At 37.8% G+C, this 25,571-nt stretch overlaps 1 protein-coding gene across 7 annotated transcripts in view; it reads right to left on the reverse strand.

The window, feature by feature from the left end:
- The window catches only part of PAX6 (paired box 6), a 31,544-nt gene extending 15,440 nt beyond the window's left edge, over window positions 1-16,104 (reverse strand). For 2 of the 7 annotated variants that reach the window (XM_075188032.1, XM_075188028.1), the window contains exons 1-8: window positions 15,973-16,104; window positions 9,534-9,689; window positions 6,606-6,671; window positions 6,339-6,393; window positions 2,973-3,103; window positions 2,402-2,443; window positions 2,095-2,310; window positions 1,498-1,663 (exon numbers count right to left, since the gene is read on the reverse strand). In XM_075188032.1, coding sequence (XP_075044133.1) covers window positions 1,498-1,663; window positions 2,095-2,310; window positions 2,402-2,443; window positions 2,973-3,103; window positions 6,339-6,348 — 565 coding nt within the window. In that variant the 5' untranslated portion in view covers window positions 6,349-6,393; window positions 6,606-6,671; window positions 9,534-9,689; window positions 15,973-16,104. The remainder of the gene's footprint in view (window positions 1-1,497; window positions 1,664-2,094; window positions 2,311-2,401; window positions 2,444-2,972; window positions 3,104-6,338; window positions 6,394-6,605; window positions 6,672-9,533; window positions 9,690-15,972) is intronic. The other 5 variants (XM_075188031.1, XM_075188027.1, XM_075188033.1 and 2 more) reach the window with 3 other exon arrangements.
- Window positions 16,105-25,571: the final 9,467 nt, after the last annotated feature.

Genomic DNA, 25,571 nt, shown 5'->3' on the forward strand with positions numbered 1-25,571 from the left:
CGACAGCGATGTTCCCACAACAAATTCTTGTGTGTGACAGAAACATCCATTGTAGCAGATACTGTGCGTACACTTTGTGGTTCCTTGTAGACTGCAGACATAAAGCAGGTTTGTGTTCTAGCACCTAGTGCGGATTAACAGCCAACCGGGATTGGTGCGAATAGGTTTAATGCAAAGGAATTGTAATGCATTAACCCTTCTGTTGCCGTGTATATATATATATATAAGAGATACATACGGGTAAATATTGGAGGTCACTGGTGAAATCACTGACCCCTTTGTCATCCTGAGTTTATTGCCCGGATCTCACTAGTGTAACTGGAGAGCAGAGAAAGGAAAATAGTACCACAATTTGGTACCCATAGCTTGCAGCTATCTCTCTGGGTATGGTGCCCAAGCATGCCCCATACTTTAACATCCACAAATACTGCTGCAGAGACAGTCATGTATCACCTGTGTTAACATATCTCTAGAAATATTCTATTTCTATCGGTGAGCTACAAGTTCTGCCAGGTCTAAATGCTGCGCCCTATGTACTCTGCTCTGCAGTTACTTCAATGTACAAAAGTGCGTTAAAGGTATTGCTCTGTAAATATTGCCTTAAATCTGAATTTATACATCCAATACCCCATATGTACTGTTATGTGAATAAAGCGCAGAAGTTGTGTAAAATGTGTTAGCTTATACATATTGCACCACAAATAATACCTGCGCCTATCTACTGCAATAGACATACTGCGTCACATCTAGTATCTAGGAAATGCTGGACGGGAATACTCCCCAGAGGGGAATATGCCCACCCCCCCATACACACACAAAAACTTAATTCCATATACACTGCAGAGGTCCTATGGATCTCATTTAGAGTCGGACGCAAAATCCGTTTTAGGCGCATCCAACAAAAAAAACACTACCATGCATGTGCAGAAAGCACCAAATCCGCCTGCATCTTGGACACTTGCGCCTAAAACAGACTTTGTGTCGACTCTAAATGAGGTCCTATGTCAAGATCAAAAATGTACAAAACACAACTATCTTTGATAAAACCTAAGAAACTGCCTCACTTTTGTAAATAATGCCCAGCAATGATATCATATCGATATTTAATCAGATCTACATTCATGTAAATGTTGACGTGCAAGTTGCGCTTTGCGTATTCTGCACAGAAAATCATTATCTCAAAACCAAAGGGCCATTGCATAGAAATACATCACGTCTAGCACAAATTACTGCGCCACACTCTCAGCACCATAATAGTAAATACTGTGCCACACTCACAGCACCACAATACTGTAATAAATCCTGGAGCACAAACATGTAGTTCTATATTCGAGTTTGTCAATAGCATTGTCACATAAAAAAATAATAAAATAAAATAATTTATCTGCAAAGCAAAAAAAATAAAATCCATATATATATTTTATTAACTAGGACAATACATCGCATCGGTCACTTCCACAACCCCATCCCCACATTGAACATGCACCATCTATTTACCCTGTGCAGGCTGGCCTGGTACTGATGTGCCCGGGTACCACCCAGGCCGGGTCCCCCAAGTCCCTGTCTGTCCGTTCAGCATCCTCAGCTTGTCATACATGCCATCTGCGCCCATCTGTTGCTTCTCGCTAGCCAGGTTGCGCAGTACTCGGTTTATTGACGATACCTGCAAGACAAATCGCGATCCTTCCAGTCAAATCCCGACATACACGATACAAACACCAACCCGAAAAAAAAACCCATGCACGGTCTTCTTGTAAACTAAAAAGTTATATATATATATATATATATATATATATATATATATATATATATATATATATATATACACATAGCTTTATTAATGTGTTAACTGCAAATAAACTCTATTTATTCTTAGTCTGCCTCAAAAAGATCAGAATTTAATTCGTACCAATGGTTCTGACAAGTCAGTTATATCAATTTGACGGTACTCTAATTAGTATGTTACTTTTTTAAAGTGTTTCCAATGTGGTGGATGTTACACTAGCCTACTCTTGGTAAATACGTCTATCTTATACGCATTTGCGTCATTCTATTTGACGCATTCTCAGTATTTCCCCGCAAGACGTGACTTACGCTAGGAATATTGTCGTTGGTACAGACGCCTTCCGACAGCAATCTGTCTCGGATCTCCCAGGCAAAGATGGAGGGGCACTCTCGCTTATACTGGGCTATTTTGCTAACCACTTCTGGTGTGGCAACTCTCGGTTTGCTACCCCCGATTGCTCTAGGTCTGATGGATCCAGTCTCGTAATACCTCCCTAAAATCTTACTCACACAGCCGTTCGACACCTGCATAGAGAAATAACAACAAATGACATTATTAATAATTTCAAGACAATGGTACAATTTTATAGTAGGCATTAAACAATGACAAGCTTACGTTTTGACTATCCAGCACTTGGACTTTTGCATCTGCATGGTTCTATAACACAAAAATATACCTTAAATGGTATGAGAACTTATGTCTTCCTTATAATTACATTTGTGGCCCTACATATTCTACCTCTATATAAGATCATTAGAAAACAGTTTTCATCTAAATATTATTATTTTTTTCGGATTTAAAGATGTCTAGAGCTAGAATTGAGATGTGCATCGCCCTAATTAAAATTAATTCCATAGTGCAGGAATAACGTATATAGTAAATACAAGTTACGTAAGAGCCAAAACATAAGAATATATATATATTTATATATGCTTCCAGGGAAGTAAGGGAGGCTAATTATTATTTCAACTAAGTGGCATGTTTTAAACATGCCGAAGTATTATTAATCTGAAGCAACAAGTCAGGTTTCTGTGGAGTAGTTTTTTGGGGGTTTTAAGCAGATGAATGCTATTTTAATACGCTGGAGCGAGGTTTACATTGGTAGAGGGGATAGCAAGGTAACAGATGGGTATCACATTATAACCACAGCCTTTATCAGCAGTTGGAAGGCAAAGAGCCTTTTCACCTGCAGGATTCTTGAGATATCGCAGGGTCTCGCTCCACTATGAGCCAGCTCCACTATCTTCTGCCGGGTAGAATCTGGTAAGGGTCTACCGTTTACAAACACGCCACCAAGTTGATTAACTCCGCTGTGACCTGGGAACAAAACACAGCAAGAACTGCATTACTCTGAGAAAGTCCAGTAGCCATCTACAGGGTTTGATAAGGGGGGTACCAACTTTTTCTATCACCAAATTATTTATATTGCACGCATAAGCATTATAAAAAATATTATGAAATACGATATTCATTTTATATATATATATATATATATATATATATATATAAATATATATATATATATATATATATATATATATATATATAGATATAGATATAGATATAGATATATATATATATATATATATATATGTATAGTGCATCCTACCCTGAGATCACCTATACATCGCACAAGTGATTGTGTAGTGCCAGAAATGGCTGTCCCAAAGTTTTTCTCTCTTTTAACAACAATTTTGGAATTAAGGGGTGATTCAGAAACACCTCCTGCGCTTGTCTAGGAGCTAGTGCACCCCTAATCACACCAGCAAGGCACCCCACAAGCACAAACATCACAAACAGTTGCTTTCCACTAAACGTTCCAGCAAAACTGCAAAAAATGAAATTAAATCAACCTTATATCGACTCCTGTTTGTCCGGTACAGTATTCCACAAATAGTCAAACGATGATAACTAGACAATTATACCAGCCAAGAAAATGCCCAATCAGTTTTCTTCTTTTTTTTTTTAACTGACTCCATCACACACAAACATAAACAAGGAATATATGAATAAAACAACATGCCAGCTATAGGACCAAATCAGATTATGCAAAAAAAAAATAATAATAATAAATAAATAAATACACAATAAAGGTATTTTAAAGCTCTCTGAAAGTCCAAAGCTACACTACTTAGAGCGTCTCATAAATACCAGCAAATTCCTCTTCAGACATTGCCTTGTGATGCTATTCCTTTTTGCTGAGATATTAGGAGTTAGTTCATTAAAAAATCCTCAAACCTGAAGTCAGCACAGACAGTTCCCCTGAAGATGTGTGCTCCTCAGCTCGCAGAGTACTGATAAATCGACTTGCAGGAGCTCTCGCTTCTTAGCAATAAATAAGCACCAAATATAGAAGAGGGGGAAAGTATGATGAGTCTTTCTGACATTTGTCTTTAAAATAAAGCTAGCTGCACGTCAAGTTTGAGCTTAATTTCTGGAAATAGGCGGAAGTCGCCCTGGATCATGCATGGGAGGCTAATTGAAAAGATCATTTGAAGTACTTGTGGCAGACATGTCACTTTATGACAGTGCTCTGCTTTTGAAAATTGCATCGTCAGGACAAATGGTACTATGATAAAAACGACCCTTTCTATCCGGATTTGGATATCACTCAGACTAGAGATAAGGCTATAACTAGTTATTTCAAGGAAAGCCACGTTTTTTTTTTAAAAGGTGGCCATGAGGATGTATGGACACAACAGTTAGAGGGGGAGCAATGTCTGCTACCTGGATCACATTAACACTCACTTTTATTTTAATTTTATTTTATATCATTTTGGCTGACACTCCACACCACAACAGTACCATTAGTGATAAGCATTAACCCCACTCTCTGCCCTTGCAGAATCCACATTAATCCGTATCAAGGACTTGAACGACTAAATAGCATCTCTTGTTGTTTTAATACATACATCCCAACACCTTAAAACATGATGAAATCTCCACTTTCATTTACCATACGTGACCTATATGAATATATATAATAGATTCCAGAACACTTAGCCAAGCCCTGGTCTTGTGTCGCCCCATATAGAATTCTCTACAATGAAAATCCACATTTGGAGATATTATTTCGCTGTGAGGATCTGTCCGTAGCACACCATCCCCTACAGGAATGTCATTTGCAAAGACCATTTATCAACCTAAATATGACACTGACAATGGCAAAACTAAAATTTCACTTAAAAGGTTAAAGCCTTAATCATGATCTGATTTCCCCCGGGAGGACTGAAGACTTCGCTGTGTGGCAATCATTAACCACTCCTAGTCAGCTAATAAGAAAGCATATGGTGTTGATTTGGACTCCCCTGATTTTTATACACCCAGGAATTGTTGACACAAAAGCTATAGAGCCACTAGTGACCTTTACACAAGCCCCGAAAATAAAGGGCTCACTCCTTAGATTTGCAGAGCTGATCACAAGGCAACTTGTAATGTATCACAGCACCCTGATAGGTCATGTTATGAATAAGACATACAAATTGCTACTAAGTTCCATATATGAGATCATTAACCATTCCTGCGCCATAGGTGGCAACATCATATGAAATACAATAGATCCAACGCATGATCAGTCATCAATTCTCACGCTATTCATTGAAATGTATATTGAATAAGTCAATGGTAGTACACTGGCGAAAAAAATAATTCAACGTGATTACCATGCAACATAAACAGAATCGATGTGTATTTCAGATTTTTATGATTTTATGTCATGATAAATGTGACCACATTTTTAGCCAATATATCGTGAGTTTAGCATTATCAAGCGATTTGATTTTTAACTGAAAAAAAATAACTCTATTGGCTGAGATTGGCTTAATTTTCGAGCAGCAAATTCTACGCATAGAGAAAATATATATACAAAATATATTTCAGCTTAAATCCAAGCGGTCACTGTCTCGGTCGTTAAACACTGATGACAATTTTGCCAAAAATTATCTATGGTAAAATATTTATATTATCCAGAAACAATTGTACTTTTAGAACTTTGGAACAACTATTTTCTTTTCAGCGCAAGTTACGTGCAGGTTTGTAGCCTCTGAGAAAACGTAACAACTTAAAACGAATCAATAACAATAATAAATTGTTAAATCATAAGTAGAAAATAAGTGATAAAATTATAATTTCCAACCAGTTTCAGAAATACCGAAAAGCGCTCTACTGTTCCGACAAAATGCACTTAAATAATAATTATATCTAAATGTCACTAACCGGCCTAACTGTGCAACAACAAAAATAGTAATAATGACAAAACTGCAATAGATTTCCTTAAACTAAAAAAAACATAACCCAAAATAAGTCTCTTAAAAAAAAAAAAAATTAACAACTTAACAACTGCATCCTTATGCAACCACCTTACTAGCCATTGTAAATAACTGGGACAATTTAGCAAAAGTCTCTTAACAAGCGCTCTATAAAATATTAGAGGGTCATAAAATAAATCACCCAGTTTAATTGATTGATGTCTCTCAGATAAACAAAAGAGTGATAGAATTTGACTTAGAAAGACCCGGATTTATTTCATAGTGATTTAAGGAACATTACTTACTGTTCTGCATGTTGATGACTTGCAATAAATTCCCACGTGGTTGCTCTACGGAATTCTATTAATAAATAAACAGATTGTCCTATTAATTAAGGGACAGCTCTTAAAAGGCCCTCTTCCCCCCACGAGTATACGATGGTTTTACTGCTATATCACCATCTTAAGTGAAATATAAAATTGTATATATATTTTAGAAGGCGTTTAGAGTACAGTGTTTGCACAAAGACTGCTATCATTGAAACAGCAACATAAATATTGTGTAAAACTTGCCTGAAATTAGCGTTTCCTCTCCCAAAAGAAATGCGCACTCCAGCATCTGAGTCTAGTATTCTCCCCCTATGATAAATAAATAGTTGTGTTAGATTTACTATTAAGCAGAGTTATAATAAATTGGTTTTTTTCCCCCATTCACACAAGCACATCCTCAAATCCCATTTAATTACTCTTGAAATATTTTTTTTTCCCAAGGCATCAGCTTAGAATTTGCTTTATCTCCAAACTACCCCCGTACCCCCCCCCCCCCCTCCCTAAAAATGAGCAACTCTGGCTCGGCATCAATAATATGTTTAAGATTTCAATATTTTCGGGGGGGAAAAAAAATTACAGGGCAAAGTGTTACCATAGAAACAAGAGTCATGACTGCTAATTAGGAGTTAAGAATAACAGCTGGGCAACAGAAAGTCTGGATAAAATGTTCCTATATGGGCACATTTCTAGGCTTATCTTTTGCAACTAACTTTTTTTACTCCTTTCGCTTTAGCTGTTTAGATCTTATATTTTTGACTGTAAATTGACACACGCTGCCTAACTCGCCTCAGTGCTTTAAAAAGTTAAATCAGGAGGGGGGGGGTGAGGCCACTTAACAAAGCCAACAATGATTTTCATTCTGCACATTCACCCAAACCAAAGTCTCTCAAAGCAAAGGCAAAAAAAAAAAAAAAATGCTTTTCGCATACAGTCCATAACTTAACTTTAAAATAAAACTAAAACTACTATATACTTTGTAGCTCCAGCTGCTGCAAAATGTCCACGAGGCTGCTTAGAAGCAGGAATTTAGCAGAAAATAGCAAAAGTCATTTCTTGTTATAAATTTTTTGAAGGTAATTGTGTTACTGGTGCGAGTTGTTAGGGGTTTGTAAAAGGACACAACAGCGCTGTGGGGCGCTCAATTGGCAAGAGACAATTACAAAAGAAGAGGTTTGGTTAAAAAGGAAGGAAAAAAAAAAAACGAGGTAAAATAAAATAAAAAAAAAAACAACTCTGTTTGAAACGTCTCTAAAATAGTAATTCTGCTTCTTTTATGTCTGCTTTGAATATTAATTTTCCTGATCAACATAAAAATAAAAACAACTTTTCCGCCCATTTAAGCGTATAGTTATTACACCAGCATTTTAGGCAAACATTTTACTCTGCTAATATTTGTCGCAGCTTGCAGACCATTGGTAAATATTTACTGCCACTGTTATTAATAATGCAACAGTGTATTCACAGTTTAATTTAGCCCCATATTCCATCTCTATTATGCCCTCATTATATGCAGAAAGTGGAGGGAGCCAGTGGTTTGTGATGAAGACACAGACAGCGATTTGTAAACACTTTCTCTGGGTAACCAAGCATATCGCCCTGCAAGGACCCTATAGACAGCTAGCCAGAACACCACTAATCTCACTTATAACAAAATACTTAATCCAGTCTGAACATGTAACATACAGTTTGCACAGGGAATGTATTATGCTTGCTGATCTAAAACAAACACACACACACACACACACACACACACACACACACACACACACACACACACACACACACCGGAAGCGATATGTGAACCATCAACAAACTGTCACAAAATAATCATTGCAGTTATGTTTAGTTATCAAACAGTCCCTGGAGGGACTTAAAACAGTGCTTGTGTTTCTAAGCACTTAGCTTCATCGTTAAAGTATATTTTGCAATTTACAGCAGGCCAGGCCTAGTGCTCACAGAACTAGCTTCAAATAATGCAACCTAGGTTTATTTCATATGTGTAGAGCATACACTTGCATAACAATATTTAATATTAATGTAGCAACGCTGGGGCGCCTGTAACTTATTGGTAATAATAATAATAATAATAATAATAATAATAATAATAATAATAATAATAATAAATAATAAATAATAATAATATTATTATTATTATACATAGCAATAATATCAGCGTTCACCACAATGTAACAACTGTCTGACACGTGCAAAACGATATTTAGTAATTTAAGTGTTTACAACAGTGCAGCAGTGATGCCTGTATTTTGTGCAAACTCAGTAATACAAACATTAAACTTCAGCCTCAGCAATAATTGTAGAATCATGTAAAGAAATCCACAAGCTTATTTAACAGTTGAAAGAGCAATAATCGGTTTGTTGATATTGTATAAATAGTGTCCCTACGCGGATCCTGTAGTCCCGATGATAACAAGACCCTTCATATTTTAAACCAAAGGGGGTTTTAAATGTTTAGCTGAAACTATTTATCCTAACCAGATACCATATATTCACTGATATATATATGTATATATGTACATCAACACGCATATATATATATATATATATATATATATATATATATATATACACCAACACGCCTAAATATATTTAATTCCGCAATATTAAAGTGCCAGGTTAGAGTCATTAAAAATAGTTTAAAGTACTTCTCGATCACTTTAAAATAAGATTAGGCGCTTCCTAGGGCAGAGCTGGATGTAGATGCCAGGGTGGCAAGTTTGATGTGCCCATTTATATAGTTCAATAAAAAAAAAAAATTGTGTCATGTAAAGTCTACACACAGACAAGCACAGATTGGGTTCCAGCTCCAGCCACATACATAGGACATATTAGCGATATGATGGCAGCCAGGCAGGCGGTACAAGGCTGGGGTGTATTACATAGGACCATCCAGCCTCTGAACACACAGAGCAGACTGATCACCACCAGGCACCCCCGGTGCAGATATACCCTATCTCCATACAACAAGCGTACAGCACCACGACACACACCATAAAACCAGAAGCCTTACAGTCAGCCCCGCTGTAACACCACAGCCAGCGATACTGACACAACCTAAAGTTTCCCAGCAGACTGCCACAAATGCAGAGTAAGCTGTGCAGGGCTGCAGAAGTGTCCTAAAATCCACCAGCCATAGTGTGTCCTCACACTCACCTGTAAGATGCATCCTGTGCTGTCAGGCTCCGCTGGATAATTGGTGTGAGCACCACTTGCTTAATGACAACAGAAAAAAAAATACAGTTGATTTATTTTAGTGCCCAGGAATGAAGAAGCTTTTTTTCTCCCAGGGACGATCCTCGTTGTTGGTTTCTGAGGAGGAGACAGAGATTGACAATAAGAAGTGCTGTCAGTGGGTGCAAGGGGACGCAGGGAGTGTGTGTGTGTGTGTGAGAGAGCAGAACACAGCCACAGTGCACACCTATGCTGATTGGTGATGGTTCAAGTGTATTAATGTATGTATGCCTGCTCCCTGTGCCTCGCCTCCACAGCTCCAACTCTTCTTCACTGGCCCATTAGCAAAGGCTGACCTCTGTCATCATCTCCCAGCAAAACACTTCCTCCTGCTTCTTCACCAGAGCGGGAAATGAAGCAGAGCTGGGACTTGCTTTCAAACCCACTAATCACTCTAGACATGCAAATGAATTGCTTTCTCCACACACAAAATATTGCTTTATGCAAAGCACTGGGGTAGCCTTGCAGATGCCTATTGGCTGGTTACCCCCAGTGCATGCCATCATTGGCTCCTGTCTTTGAATATGAATACAGTTGATTTTTTTTTATCCCCCACTACAGTTTTTTTTTTGCATGTATTGATTCCTCGCCCTATAACTATGTGTGTGTGTGTGTGTGTGTGTGTGTGTGTGTGTGTGTGTGTGTGTGTGTGAGACTGTCACACTCACACCATTTCTGAAGCAGATTCAAGATTTGATTATTGGATTTCATTGACATCACTCATTTGTTTCTTCAATAATCCTACTTGTTGGAGGATTTAAAAAACAAAAAAAGATGGCTTCTCTACAACTTTTGTGCTCTCTATGAAGACGGATAATATACATCATTTCTTTTTCTTTTTTTTTTGGTATTACTATTCTGATCCACTAGAAGGTATCACTACCAAACAAGTCCTGATGGCTTTCTTTACGCTGCTGCTACTGTAATTGTGTACTGCTCACAATAGGAATTAAATAATTCTCCTTGTAAGCAGCATTTTGTTGTAAAAAGGCGATTTTGGGTTGTGAATGGGGGGCGATTAGCATTTTGAAGAAAAAAAAAGCCTCAGTTAACAATGGGGATAACCAAAATATCATTCAAATGTAAAGAGCATAAATATTTGTAAGACAGGCGCTTTGCAAGCTGTGAATTGCCCCCGGGCGTCTAAGTACACTCTTTTTTTTTTTTTTTTTTTAAGAAAATCAGGACTAAAAAAAACACACACACAGGACACTAGAGGAAATTCTCAATTTACAGTCAGTGTATAGAGCACTCTTGAGAGAAATGGCCTGGAGTGTCCTTAGCAAACATATACACATTTCTTCCACGTGTCATTGTTGACTAAAGCGTTTGTTTTTATCCAAGTGCCCAGCACATTAAAGAGTTAATTTTACTTTTATGAGCAGATAATGTTCCTAATCATCTTCAGTCTGGGAAGAGATCTGTCTGCCTGCAGGTGATGGAAGGAGGAACATTACATGTAGTAATGTATATAGATGGGTCGTTATTAGCTTATATAGAAAGGGGGCAAAACGATTAAACCAGGAAATTAGCAGAATAACTACACTGCGTGAGTTTTTTTTTTCCTCTGGGCCTCAAGCCTTTATGTCTATTATACTAGTGCTACTATTAAACCCACGTATTACTTTTACGTTTTTTTTTCCCTTTTATTTTATGTTTTGTTTTTTTTTTGTTTTTTTGATCACTGGAAAAAAAAAGATGCTGGCTCAGAAAACAATTCTGCCTTGACTTTAATGTCTGTCGAAGGTGTCAACAATCATGGCATGTAAGTAATTGCTTTTATATTTTGACCACACGCATGAAAGTACATTTGTTCGACAGTATTTACGCAAACCTCGGTACGCTCCAAAAAAAAAGTCACCCAATGGGCGCTAGTTTTAAAGTTACATTTAGAGCACCAGCTCGATCTCTGCTTTCCTTCATTGTTAATGTCACAAGTGATGAGCTAATGGAAATAAATAAATATATAAATAATATTAGAGTTAACATGAAAATAAATAAATAAAGAGTGGATGGGGGGGGGGGGGGAGAGGGATTTGAGCGCGCAGAGGAGAAAATTAAAGTATTAGATGTGTACACTTGACTTTTCTTGACATGTGAAAGTGTTAAAAGTCACATCTCATCAATAAACTAGCTGACAAGCATTGCATTCTTAAATAAAGTACAATAGGGAGACAAACGACTCTGCCAGAGAGTTTGCATGTTAGTGAAAGGACGACTCAATGGGAGCTGGATAATGAGCTGCCTGGCTGTCATAGCCCTGTCCTCCTGCGGCCTACACACAGCCCCTTCACTGCCCATCAGTTCCTTGCAGTGCCCCTCACAGCTCCCTCTATGCAAATACACCGAGCCCAACTGCACTGCCTGGGATGCTAGTGGAACTTATTATTGAGTCAAGAGCTAGACCTTAAATACTGTTTATCTTACATCCAGCAGTACCCTGCAAGCCGGTATAATGATCTGATATTCTGCAGGCCTCTCTCAATATTCATGTGGACTGCAGTGGGAGTGTATATTAACTCATTGTCTGCCAACGCATCCTGTACAGATTAAAAACCACGTTACCTCCCAGACATGGACAACGCGTGGTTCCGTAGCTCTGCTGCGCTCCACATCATGCGCTGCCTGGGAGGAGCGGCTGGGACTTCTAGTTCAACAGCAGCTGCCGAACTTGTACGCACGCCAAATCTGATATCTAGCCTTATTTGAAGTTAAGTTAAAAACGCAAGTATCTAGAGAACACACTTTTTTGTTGAACGTGTCTGTTATTCTATTGCAAAGAAAGCTTGTATTTCGTTGTAGTATTTTTTAAAATAAATAAATACAGCTTTGCATATTCCTATGAGTCTTAAAGTCTCTGTAGGCCCGTTAAGCATAGTAAGGGTAATGACCTGACTGTACATTATACTAGCTGAAGGAAAATGGTACAAACCTTGCAGAAAGGTCAACTCCTCTTGTAAGTTAAAGGCATTTATGTGTATATTAAAGCAGGTGGAAAAAGTGATATTTTCTTGATTTAAGGAGAAAAAAAAAAAGACTTGCAGCTTGAGACTTGCTTGGTCCAATGGCTTGCAATCCTTTTTCTGTAGTAGTCGCTTCTTTGTTTTGTCCCTTCTCTGCTAAAATAATGAAAACACTCGTGGTGGATCTCTCCCAAGCTCACAATAAATGGTCGAGTCAGATTTCCCAGGCAAATATAAAGTTGTTTTTCCCCCCCCCTATCTAACCACCTCTCAATTAGCAACTGTTGGGATTAACACCAACTAATGCCTCTCCTTGAATCGTGTTCCTATTTCTCCCTAGGGCAGAGTGGTCTTTGTGTACCCTCCCAATAGGAAAAAAAAAAAGTTTTAGTTTAAAAAAAAAGGGAAGAGAGGAAAAAAAAAAAATAAGGGGAGGGTCGTTGATGAATGCAGGTGACGTCATATTAATGGAGGCAGTGGAAGGGGGATGAGCTGTGTCAGGGGTACTTACAAAAGGTGAGTGCTCTAGGCTCTTATCTGTATCATTTAATCTACACCATGGATTTATTTCTTTGCTGGGGCCATATAAAATTACTAATTTTGCCCCGGCAAACATCGGAAGGTGTTACTGTAGCAGATTGGTAGTTGTGTGAAGAACTGTGGAAACAAGGTCACAAAGTTTTTCCACCGACTAAAAATAACAGAACACTTGGCAGCATGCGATTTATAATATTCACTACATTTACCCTTAACCTAGATCAGAGAACATGGCTACTAAATGGGAAATCACTTAATGATGAAACTAGTCCTTGGACTAGTTGACTTTTAATGATTATTGCCCATTCTGATATATGCCATTTTTATTTTGTTTACCCCATATGTTAGAAATCGCGTGATAATCGCCGCTCATTTATGACATGTAATTAGGAAAGAACGTGCCAATGGTTTTATAATGCTGCAGCGTCTCCAAGCGATTTAGACGGTTATTTTATTGTAATATTTTCAATGTAGTGTTTTAGACACTTTCGGTATATAATAACATTTCTTGCTATTATTTTAAGGAATATGTATTATGCAAACATGATTTTATTTCGATTTGTCGACAACTATTAACGGGATTTTGCAATGATTAATGTATGTTAATGGATTGATATGTCTTTAGTCTAATGTTTAATAGTAATGTAGGGTTTGTGTTTGTGTGAAAGTGATTCTTGTTTTTATGGCAGTCCCATGCACGTCTTGTTGTATTAATATCTGTTTTGCAAGTCACCTTTTTTAATACCCAGAAAAATGCTTAAAGTCCCCTTGTCCAGATCACTTTGAACTTAGAGTGAAACACCATTCCTGACGTGTTAGGCTGAAATGCATTTGCCTCTAGGATAACCAATGACTATTTGTGTAGATGGGGCGGTGTTTGATTCCTGTAATGTTCAAGACATTGAGATAAATAGAAATTCATCCTTTTAAACAAATACACACATCTTGCCTTCTCTGCTACTGCCAGTCAACATAACTACACAACCATACCCCAAAATATTTCAAAGGTAATTTAATAAATATATTTTTATTTTATTTTTTTCCATGGTGACATTTCTTTAATACAAGTTTTTTTTTGTATAGCGATTTTTTTGTGTGTGCAAATTTGGGAAAATACGTTTTAAAGCTAGGGGGTGCTAAAAATGACTTGTGAATTTAAAAAAGGACCATCCTTTGCTGAAGGGATATACTATTGATTAATACAAGCTGTTAAAAAAAAAAAAGTCCTGTAACACTATAATCTCTCTGTTAATCAAGGCTCTAAGCAGCTCAATGTGAGTTTTATTAGCGACTAGAGATCCCAGGCTGTAGATCACACGAAACCCTTCATATCTTCTCCAGCTGCCTGCATGATATATTTTCAATTAGAGGTCAATTTATTAAACAGTTTGTCCTCCTTGACATCTGGAATATGTGAAAGACGCTTTATTGTTGCAATAACTAAGGCGGGCAGCCCTGCGCTTTTATAGACATGAGCAATCTCAATGCAAAAACGTAAAATCCAGCTTTAATTCCACAAATATACTATATATTCATAGATGACTTTTTTTTGTCAGGTTTCTCCTATTAACTGTTTCCATGTAGCAAGGATTTGACTTCCCACAACCTATAAGATTGGTGGGATCAGAAGATAAATTCATTGGATTAAATTCTATAATATCTTACACCAAATGATTGTATCATACTGATATGCATATGAAAAGCCTATCTGGTAGAGGTAATTATGCTGCGTTTTTTTCGCTGCATGACAGCTAGATACACATAACTTCCAATAAACAACTTTAATTAGGGAGGAGGGTCGATGACGAATTGCATTTTTTTTAAATGAAATAGCCTGGACTATTTTCGGTATAAAATAATAAAGCATATTACAAAAGCCTTTTTCTTTTCTTCTTTTCATATTTTAGTTATTAAAACACAACACAGGTGGCTTTAAAATGATTACAGGTGGGTAAACTATAACAGCAATATTTTTTTTTCTGTTATATTGATTTATCGCATTACCTATCCGGCCAATGCTAAGATTAAACAATATCTTTAATATTTAATATTGTAAGCATATTAATAAATAATGCGTTGTTTTTTTTTAGGACATTTATTATTTAGCTACCTTTTAGGATTTTTATGTTTGGGTTTTATAAAGTTTGCTTCTGCAGAGTGATTATTAGGATTGTGTTTGTGCTTTTTATGTGGTAGTTTCCTTATTCAGCGGTTAATAGAAAGAGGGTTTTTTTTTTCTGCTTGAAATTCAATTTCCTTAAGTACATTTTTAAACCTGTTCCATCAGAAGCAAAAAAGGGTGTGAGCAGTTAACTGTAATTTAATTCCCTATACTCTTAGCCAGTGCTAATCGTTAATTATATGGTCTTCCGAAAAAAAGATCAAATCACACAGTGTAAGGATTTAAAATACACCCAAGTATGTGGATCACATTCTTTCATTTCAACAGAAAGCTTCCAACAAGTCAGACAAACCAGCTAAGTATCTCGCAGTTGTTGTATTTACAGCATTCTGAAAAGCTGAATATATTTTGCGTTTATGCTTGTTTTACGTCTAGATCCGATATATATATATGTATATATATATATATATATATATATATATATATATATATATATTTTCTATATTACCGTATAATTCTGATAACACACCGCTACATCATAATTCTCCTATATCCACATATCCAGCTACATTCAAAACAGGCTCAAAACTTCATCTTTAGAACTTTTCCCTGTTGTGAAGCCCGTTTACAGTACTTGTACAATTATAAAGCTTAAGGTATCTCAGCAAACAGTCAGAGCAAATAAAACAGATAGCACCGGATCAGCATTATTGACAAGAGTATTAACGCCAAATATTACCTGTTGCAGCTTGTGACCAATAGTTCACTTGATCTGTTGATTCCAACACATTTGCTCTTGTTGATAGCTTTAAACTGGCAGATTTGATCTTCAAATTCTACATAAGAATCTGCCACACCGTTTAAATGTCAGTGACAGAAAAAAGGAGGGTGTGTGTCTAGGCTCTAACTTTCTCTTAATATCAATGCCAGCTCCGCCCTGATTGGCTGATGCGCAGCAGTGACGTCACATGGACAGTAGTTGATTCAATACTACCCCATTATAATAGTGGTACAGACAGGAAGGGCCTGGATATTTGTATTTTAACTCACTAAATGTATTATTATTATTATTATTATTATTATTATTATTAATAATAATAATAATAATAATAATAATACTAATAATAATAGTTTATTATTATTATTGTTATGTATTGATGTTTATCTAGTAAATATTTATACATTATATTGTATGGATATCATGTTAATATTTCTTATATAAAGTAGTTATGTGACATTCTTATTTTTGCATGCATGTATGTGTGTGTATATGTTTACAATAATGTAGAAAGAATAGATGTTGGCTAGGGTAATGAAATTGCAACCCAGTCATAGTGAATAAGATATATATCGATATCTATCTATAGCTTTATATATATATGTATATATATATATATATATATATATATATATATATATATATATATATATATATATATATATATATAAAATTATGCACGACTGCATGTGTTCTCTATTGTGTAGATTTCTATTTTTATTTATTTGTTGCTGAGCGAGTATATTTTATATCACGCAGATAAAATCGGGTACTTGTTCTGTAAGTACCCACTCACTGCAATAATATAATAATACTGTTAGAATGATTTTGGAATGATTAAACCTCAGGTGAGAATTGTACACTGAATAGACAGATACTGTATATAGACAGAGTAGTGTTAGCAGCTGCGCGGCTGCATTCACATCTGTAACTGTTTGTGTCAGTTCCACTAATTACTCTGTAAACATGACCTTCCAACCCGGGGACTGACAGATACTTACCTGCCTCCATGTACAGCGGCCCTGCCGCTCATAGCGAGCTACTTTCTATCATTTATTACTTAGAAAACGTGTAGTTGTTACTGTGCAATGTAATATAGACATCAGTTTATCTTGTTATATTCTTACTTATTGTATCTTGTGCGGGCGATTATAATGTAGACATATCAACCGGGTGTCAGCAGAATTATTTGTGGAAGAGTTAGTGACTGTGCAGGTGTAATGTATTATTAGTACAATGTCTGTAATAGCACATAGTAATGCAAGTCTTTACTAAAATCTATATATATATTAATCTATCTATCTCATATCTATATATAGATATATCTATCTATCTATCTATCTATCTATCTGTCTGTCTGTCTGTCTGTCTGTCTATCTATCTGTCTGTCTGTCTATCTATCTATCTATCTATCTATCTATCTATCTATCTATCTATCTATCTATCGTATCTGAACATACTGCTTCTGCTGTCGGACATGGAGAAGGGGCCAGTTGCTCTGTGTTTGCTCACATTACAGGGTAGGGGTGCATCAGTGCTCCGCAGGTTTCACAGGAAGTTTGTGGCTAATATTTCACTGGCTTAAAAGGGCAACCTGGGAAAGAGCTGTCACAAAGGTGTTTTACAGATTATTTGGAGTTGTTGCCATTAATGGACTCTGAATCCCTGCAACCCAGCAGGGTCCTTGAAGGAAGCGCTGGAAACATCACGGCCCCGTCCTGCTTATCTGGCTGTCAATAAAAGGAGATGGATCCTGAGTCAGGACCAGGTGCTCTCTCCCCCTCTATCCAAACTGCACCGCTCTCCAGGAACTGATCAGGCGTGAAGCAAAGTCTGCCCGGCCAGGCCTCTCTCAGCACAGCACACACACAGCCTCCCTGTACACACACTCACACACACATAGCCTCCACACACACACACACACACACACACACACACACACACACACACACAGCCTCTCTCAGCACAGCACACACACAGCCTCCATGCACACACACACACACACACACACACACACACACACAGACACACACACACACACACACACACACACACACAGCCTCCCTGTACACACACATCCTCCCTGTACACACATACACACACACACCCAGCCTCCCTGTACACACACAGCCTCCCTGTACACACACACACACACACACACACACACACACAGCCTCCCTGTATACACACACAGCCGCCATGTACACAGACTGGTCTCCCAGTCCTTCTATGTATCTTATTGTACACATAAACATGCACACTACACGGCACACACACACACACACACACACACACACACACACACACACACTCTGGCCTCCATGTACACAGACTGGTCTCCCACACACACACACACACACACACACACACACACCGGAACATGCGCACACTCACACACATACAGCTTCAGTACACACAGAAGTGGCTCCTTGTACCACAAACAAGCACACGGCTCCCTATTCCACACACACACACTTTTATGTGCACACACAAATTCCTCCCACATACACATTTACCTCATTTTGGACAATCACAGAAACCTCCCTGTACACACACACACATATACACACGCCTCACTGTACACACAGACACAAGGCACACTATACACACACAGGTGCAGACACAAATTATACTTACTAACATTCTTGGTTGAAATATCAGGACAAAATGGACAAGTCTTCTGATCTACTCAACCTATGACCATTTAAGACATTACAACGCTAACTTCATAGCTTGTCTTTGCCTCTAAAAATGGTAGAATCAGTGAAGTATGACACAGCTAGTTGTAGCACTAAGGACACACAACTATGCTTCGTTATACACCCAGCCTGATCTTACACACTGTATGCCCACTCCTACATACTGTGTGCCCGCTCCTACATACTGTGTGCCCGCTCCTACACACCGTGTGCCCGCTCCCACACACCGTGTGCCCGCTCCTACATACTGTGTGCCCGCTCCCACACACCGTGTGCCCACTCCTACATACTGTGTGCCCACTCCTACATACTGTGTGCCCGCTCCTACATACTGTGTGCCCGCTTCCACACACCGTGTGCCCTCTCCCACACACCGGGTCAGGTAAAGGGCCAAACTAGATCACACATTTGTTATGATGAGAAGCATGTTTACTGGCATTGATAGACAGGATTAGGATCCTCAGGAGATTCGGTGCTGACACTTATTCTAACACAACTTACTATAGCCAGCTACAAACACAACGCAGCAATAACCCCTGTGCAGTCTAGGGGTATAGGGGTAAATAAATGGACTTGTGTGATGTAGGTTATCTGCACATTTGGAAGGAGGAATGGGCAAACAACCCACCCTCTTATGTACATCGACATAGATGGAGCAACCTACACTATATGCACATCACAATGTTTTATAACACGCAAAATCTTCCCACACAGAGACAGCTAGGCCTCTCACTCAGCTAGTCCTCCCCATCCATGCTCTCCCTCTCTCCCTCTCCCTCTCTCTCTCTCTCTCTCTCTCTCTCTCTTCATCGCTCTCTATTTCCCTTCATCTTTCTCTCCCTTCATATCTCTCTTTCTCTTCATGTCTCCCCCTCTCTCTCCATCTATATTCCTCTCTCTCTCTCTGCATCTATATTCCTCTCTCTCTCCCTCTCTCTTTCTCCATGTATATTCCTCTCTCTCTCTCCATCTATGTTCCTCTCTCTCTCCCTCTCTCTCTCTCTCCATGTATATTCCTCTCTCTCTCTCCATCTATATTCCTCTCTCTCCCCCTCTCTCTCTCCATCTATATTCCTCTCTCTCTCTCCATCTATATTCCTCTCTCTCTCCCTCTCTCTCTCTCCATGTATATTCCTCTCTCTCTCTCCATCTATATTCCTCTCTCTCTCCTTCTCTCTCTCCATCTATATTCCTCTCTCTCTCCATCTATATTCCTCTCTCTCTCTCCCTCTCTCTCTCTCCATCTATATTCCTCTCTCTCTCTCCATCTATATTCCTCTCTGTCTCCCTCTCTCTCTCCATCTATATTCCTCTCTCTCTCCCTCTCTTTATCTATATTCCTCTCTCTCTCCCTCTCTCTCTCCATCTATATTCCTCTCTCTCTCCTTCTCTCTCTCCATCTATATTCCTCTCTCTCTCTCAATCTCTCTCTCATCTCTTCCTCTTTATGGCTCTTCATTTCTCTCTCTCTCTCTCTCTCTCTCTCTCTCTCTCTCTCTCTCTCTCTCTCTCTCTCTCTCCCTCCCTCTCTCTCTCTCATTCCCCCCCTCTCTTTCAGTATTGAGGAAAAGAAGGGGCAGCCAGAGGGACTGGGTCACATGAACCCACTGGCTGTTATTGTGGAACAACCTTTGCTCACTCACAAAAGGTTAAATATCAGCCAATCTGCATATGCTGGTTATACGTTAATGCTGCCATTCTCTGCGGATGGAACTTGACAGAAAACTTTGAAATGTGTATTTGTATAGTGAAAATAAAGCAACTTTGATTAAATGATGGACTACTTAATACTTTCTGCATACAACATACAGATCTTCACAAAGGAGGCAACTGTCTAAAACACAGGTAGCTTAAATGAAATAAAAAGAAGTGTGTATTGTATCTATAACGTGTATCAGTCACACACACACTGTACACACTTATATACAGGACACATAAACGGATACATTGCCATCAGAAGCTGTTTGCTGTCCAGGTGGAGGTAAGCGCAGTTTGCCGTCACAGAGACGCAGTTCTATGTGTTACAAATGTATAATACATCTTCCAGTGACTTTGCGAGCTGAAGTTTTGAAGGATGCCCTAAGCCCATGTGTTCACATAGACTGAGCAATTCTCAACACACACACACTGTAATAATGAGCTTTAATTCTCTATCCAAGCAGAATCTGAGCAATAATAATAAGCGCATCAAGACAATTTGTTTACTGTGGCATTACACAGACTGCAGAGCCCAAGAGAAGCCTCAGTTCAACACACTCAACCCGCAGCATCCCTGGGACCCAGCGAGCTCCAGCACTGATCACGGCCTGGATGTAGCTCCCATCAGCTCGCAGAATGGTAAGTGTCTATCAGTGCGTTAGGTGTGCGCTTTCCTTCCGCAATATTACTGGCTGTGATAGCTAGTGTTAGTGTACCCCATGACAGACGGGATAGGACACAAGTCATTGACTGCTAGACTAAAGGTATCATTCAGATCTTCATAAATAAATGTATTTCCAGATTAATTATCCACCGTTCTTGTGAGATACTACTAAAGTGTGGAAACATCGTAATATATGTGGCGATTTTATATCTAGTGAAGCAAACAGGTGGTCAAAGTTTCAGCCACTATATATATATATATATATATATATATATATATATATATATATATATAAAAACACATATATTATATCTCTATCTATCTATCTATCTATCTATCTATCTAGTTATCTATCTATCTATCTATCTATCTATCTATATATATCTATCTATATATATCTATATATACATATATATATATATATATATATATATATATATATATACATACACACACACACACACACACACACACACACACACACACACACACACAGACAGATAGATAGATAGATAGATAGATAGATAGATAGATAGATAGATAGATCATACAGTTTGTGAACTGGTTACGCAGTCAAACATTTCAGAACGGTGATAGTGCACATATATGTACTTTTAGCTGTGGATCTGTGGATATTGTGAATGATTACAAGTTTGTAACTTGTGCATATGTCATATATCAAGAATGTATTTTTTTTTTTTAATCAGACTATCCATAGCCGGCTGCTAGTTACTCATATGGACGTATGTTTAATAATTTAACGCAAAAATAGCCTGGCGCGTAATTATTGTCCTTTGCGCCTTTTGGCAACGCTTGAGTTAAACCACGATATTAATGATTCTCTATAGTTAAATTGCGCTCAGCTCTGAAAAAAAAATCTGCCACATCTCTTGGTGTTTGTGTGATTTATGCACAAATGTATTTACAAAAAAAACCCCCAAAAAAAACCTTTAGCTTTACATTTTATCCAGATCGTCCTGGATTCTCACTCTGCGCCTCCTATTAAAGATATTTTAATAATAAGCGTGATTGTGTCCAATACTTGATTTGTTTTTCTCCCTCATCCTGGCTCTAGACTGAGACATTAGCTGGATTCCCTGGGGGTGATTGGAGGCAATCCGCAGAAAGTCGACAGTCACGTCCTGGATGTTAAAAATGCACTTTTGCTCAACTTGACAAGGCTGAGTTCGATCTACAATTGTATTTGAAAGCGCACGGAGCGGAAAGATCCCCCCCCTCATCATTAAGCTCCCTCTCCTTTAGCAAAATAACAAGATATTTCATTTGCACACAATCCTGCATGGAATAACTCTTTTAATAGAAAACTACTGTATAATTCAAAATGGGATATTTAAATGTATCCCCCCTCTCTCAGTCCATGTGATCAAACTGACTTTTTTTTTTTTTACTTTAAAATCTTGAATTAGTCGGGAGTTCCAACAAGGGGATTTGCACTTATGCCATGACCCTTGTAATTGGATTAAATATAGACTGAATCCTTCAAAACATAGCGAGATTGACACCTGACAAGTGGACTGCCTTATGATTGATTGTGATGATTCGTGCTGGACACAATAATGAAATAAATTGTATGGATAAAACAACACATTTGTCATCCAGTGCCATCAAAAAGAAGTCAATGTGAGACACAAGCTGTTTCCTGACAGCCATGTACACCGTGCAGAGGATGGGACCAAACGAGGGAGCTGCAGACATCGAGGAGCCAAATTACAACTTGCCACATCCATTTTCAATTCATACGTTTTTCAATTAACATATATATTGCTGTTTCATAGGAGATTAGGGAGACTTCGAATATGCACTTGGGGTTTCCCGTTGGTTCGTACCCACCAGGCACTGGTGGAAAGTCCTCAGGTGTCCTATGTACAGTCACTATGTAAATGGCATGAGGAGGGCCAGAGGTGGATCTACCCTAGTGCCAATGGGTCTCTCCCATAGACACACATACATCTCTTTCCTACATTATTACTTATATACATCTGGTGTCTCTTGTCCTGACCAACTCTCTTTCCTCTGTAATCTGAGCTCTCTCGTCCTTTATCACAAATTTCTGTAATTTAATCTCATCTCTCTCTTCCATAATCTGACATCTGGTTTCTTAATCTGACCTATCATCTCTAATACGACTCTATTCTGTGATCTGACACTTTCTCTGCTGTGAGACCTATGTTGTGTCCGTGATCTCAATGCTTCGTCTTCAATGCTGCTTCCATTTCTTTAACGTCTCTATGTCATAACCCGACCTGATTCCATTTTGCTCTGTTGAACCACCCTGTTTATGATACTGTATACTATTTTTAAACTGAATGGTAATCACGAAATATTCCTCATTCTTTATGAATTTATATACACACACACACACACACACACACGTCCATAATCAGTTCACCAATGGTTTCTTCCATTTTGTACAACACTAAGGGAAGGAAAATATTACTTATGTCTTGAGTTTCCATTTCTGAAACGTGGTATTTGTACTTATTTTGACTGCCCATGGTCTATTTAAATATTTAAAACCATCACTAAGTACATTTCATAAGTATTGTCACAAAGCCAATATAATATTGGCACTTTATCATTCCATCTAGTTGTTATTATAGCAATATACGCGCGTTTGTATAATATATATATATATATATATATATATATATATATATATATATATATATATAGAATACTAAATCTATATATTATACATGTTGTATGCTAAACCTATATATTATATATATATTGTGCAATAAACCTACAATTTAAAAATAAATAAATATATATACATATATATATATATATATATATATATATATATATATATATATATATATATATATACAACATATATATATAATTACTGCAAAATTACAGATTTATAGAAATAGTAAATTCTCCCCCGTTGTTGTCGTTTTCAAGACAAGTCTTGCAATATGTTCCACTTGCTCCTGTGAAATAAATGATCCTGTGTAGAGATATTAGAATTGTGTCTTGTTTTATTTAATAGTCTCAGCGTTGCCTCCACGTGTTAATTAGGAATGATGCGTCTGATTAAATATAGTGGCTGTGGGTTTTGGCTTTCAGTCTGTTTAAATGCAAGTAATGAAGAAAGAGACATTTCCTTTAATTACTAGTTAACGGTTTATTTTATGCAACACATCAGATGACGTGACGGTTTATCACGCTAAATAAAACCAAAATACGCAGTTTTCTAAGAGACAGAGGCTGCCCCCCCCCCCCCCCAGTGACTGGGGTGTGTTTACACGGGGACTGCTGAGTGGCTCCGCTGGAATGTAGCTGAGTGCGTGAGTAAGTCACAATTACTGTAAGTCTCCCTGAAACTAGGCGCCAGAGGGGCAGAGGTCGGGTTGCCGGTGGCAGGGAAGGGGTTAAACACCTCCAGTTGACCTGCTAAAGAAACTTCATGTTTGTTTAGCATCCACTTATCTGTTAAATAACAAATAATAATAATATTAATATTATCCTTATTTTCAATAATAATAATAATAATAATAATAATAATACAAAATATTAATTATTATTATTATAAGTAATAATTTTAAAACAGATAGTAAATGCGGAAAAAGCTACAGCCTAATATTATTTTTAGATGGTCATAAATATCCATATCACTCTTCTTATTTACTATGTGACTGCATTGCAATCCAGGACCTGCACTTGTGTAACATTCTGCCGCTAATGCAGATCTGCACCAGTCACATTTTTGCCCAGTTTATGCCAGGAATACTCACACATCATCATCATCATCATAATCTATTTATATAGCGCCAGCAAATTCCGTAGCACTTTACAATTGGGAACAAACATTGATAAGACAATACTGGGCAAGACATACAGACAGAGAGGTAAGAGAACCCTGCTCTCAAGCTTACAATCTATGGCCATATTTTTAACCATTTTTTTCGGGGGGGTGGGGGGGAAGCCAAAATATGCATTTGCTATTAGGCATTAATACATGTTTTAAAACCTCTCTAATATAAGAGAAAAAACTCCCTGTCTCCTGCACATGAAAAACCCAACTGTATTAAACACAGACGCACAAAAGCAAAATATATACATGTGCAAAGAAAAAAAACACCTATCAGTGTCATTGGAGCATTCGCAACCAGCCAATCACAAGTGGTTCATTATTGCTGGTGACAGTCATCATCATCTTCTCCATCCGCTATTTGCATTTGCCATTGACCACCTACATAATACTACAAGCATAATACGTCTGAGTCCTGGGGGTAAATGTATCAAGCTGAGAGTTTTCCGGCGGGTTTGAAAAACCAATCAGATTCTAGCTATCATTTATTTAGTACATTCTACAAAATGACAGCTAGAATCTGATTGGTTGCTATAGGCAACATCTCCACATTTTAATCCCGACGGAAAACTCTCAGCTTGATATATTTACCCCCTGGTCTGCAGCTGTTAATAATTGCCTGAACGTGCCCTTACTGTACTGCCTGCCTTAGAACACCCCC

This window comes from Mixophyes fleayi, chromosome 10 (genome assembly GCF_038048845.1).
Source record: "Mixophyes fleayi isolate aMixFle1 chromosome 10, aMixFle1.hap1, whole genome shotgun sequence".
Taxonomy (NCBI): domain Eukaryota; kingdom Metazoa; phylum Chordata; class Amphibia; order Anura; family Limnodynastidae; genus Mixophyes; species Mixophyes fleayi.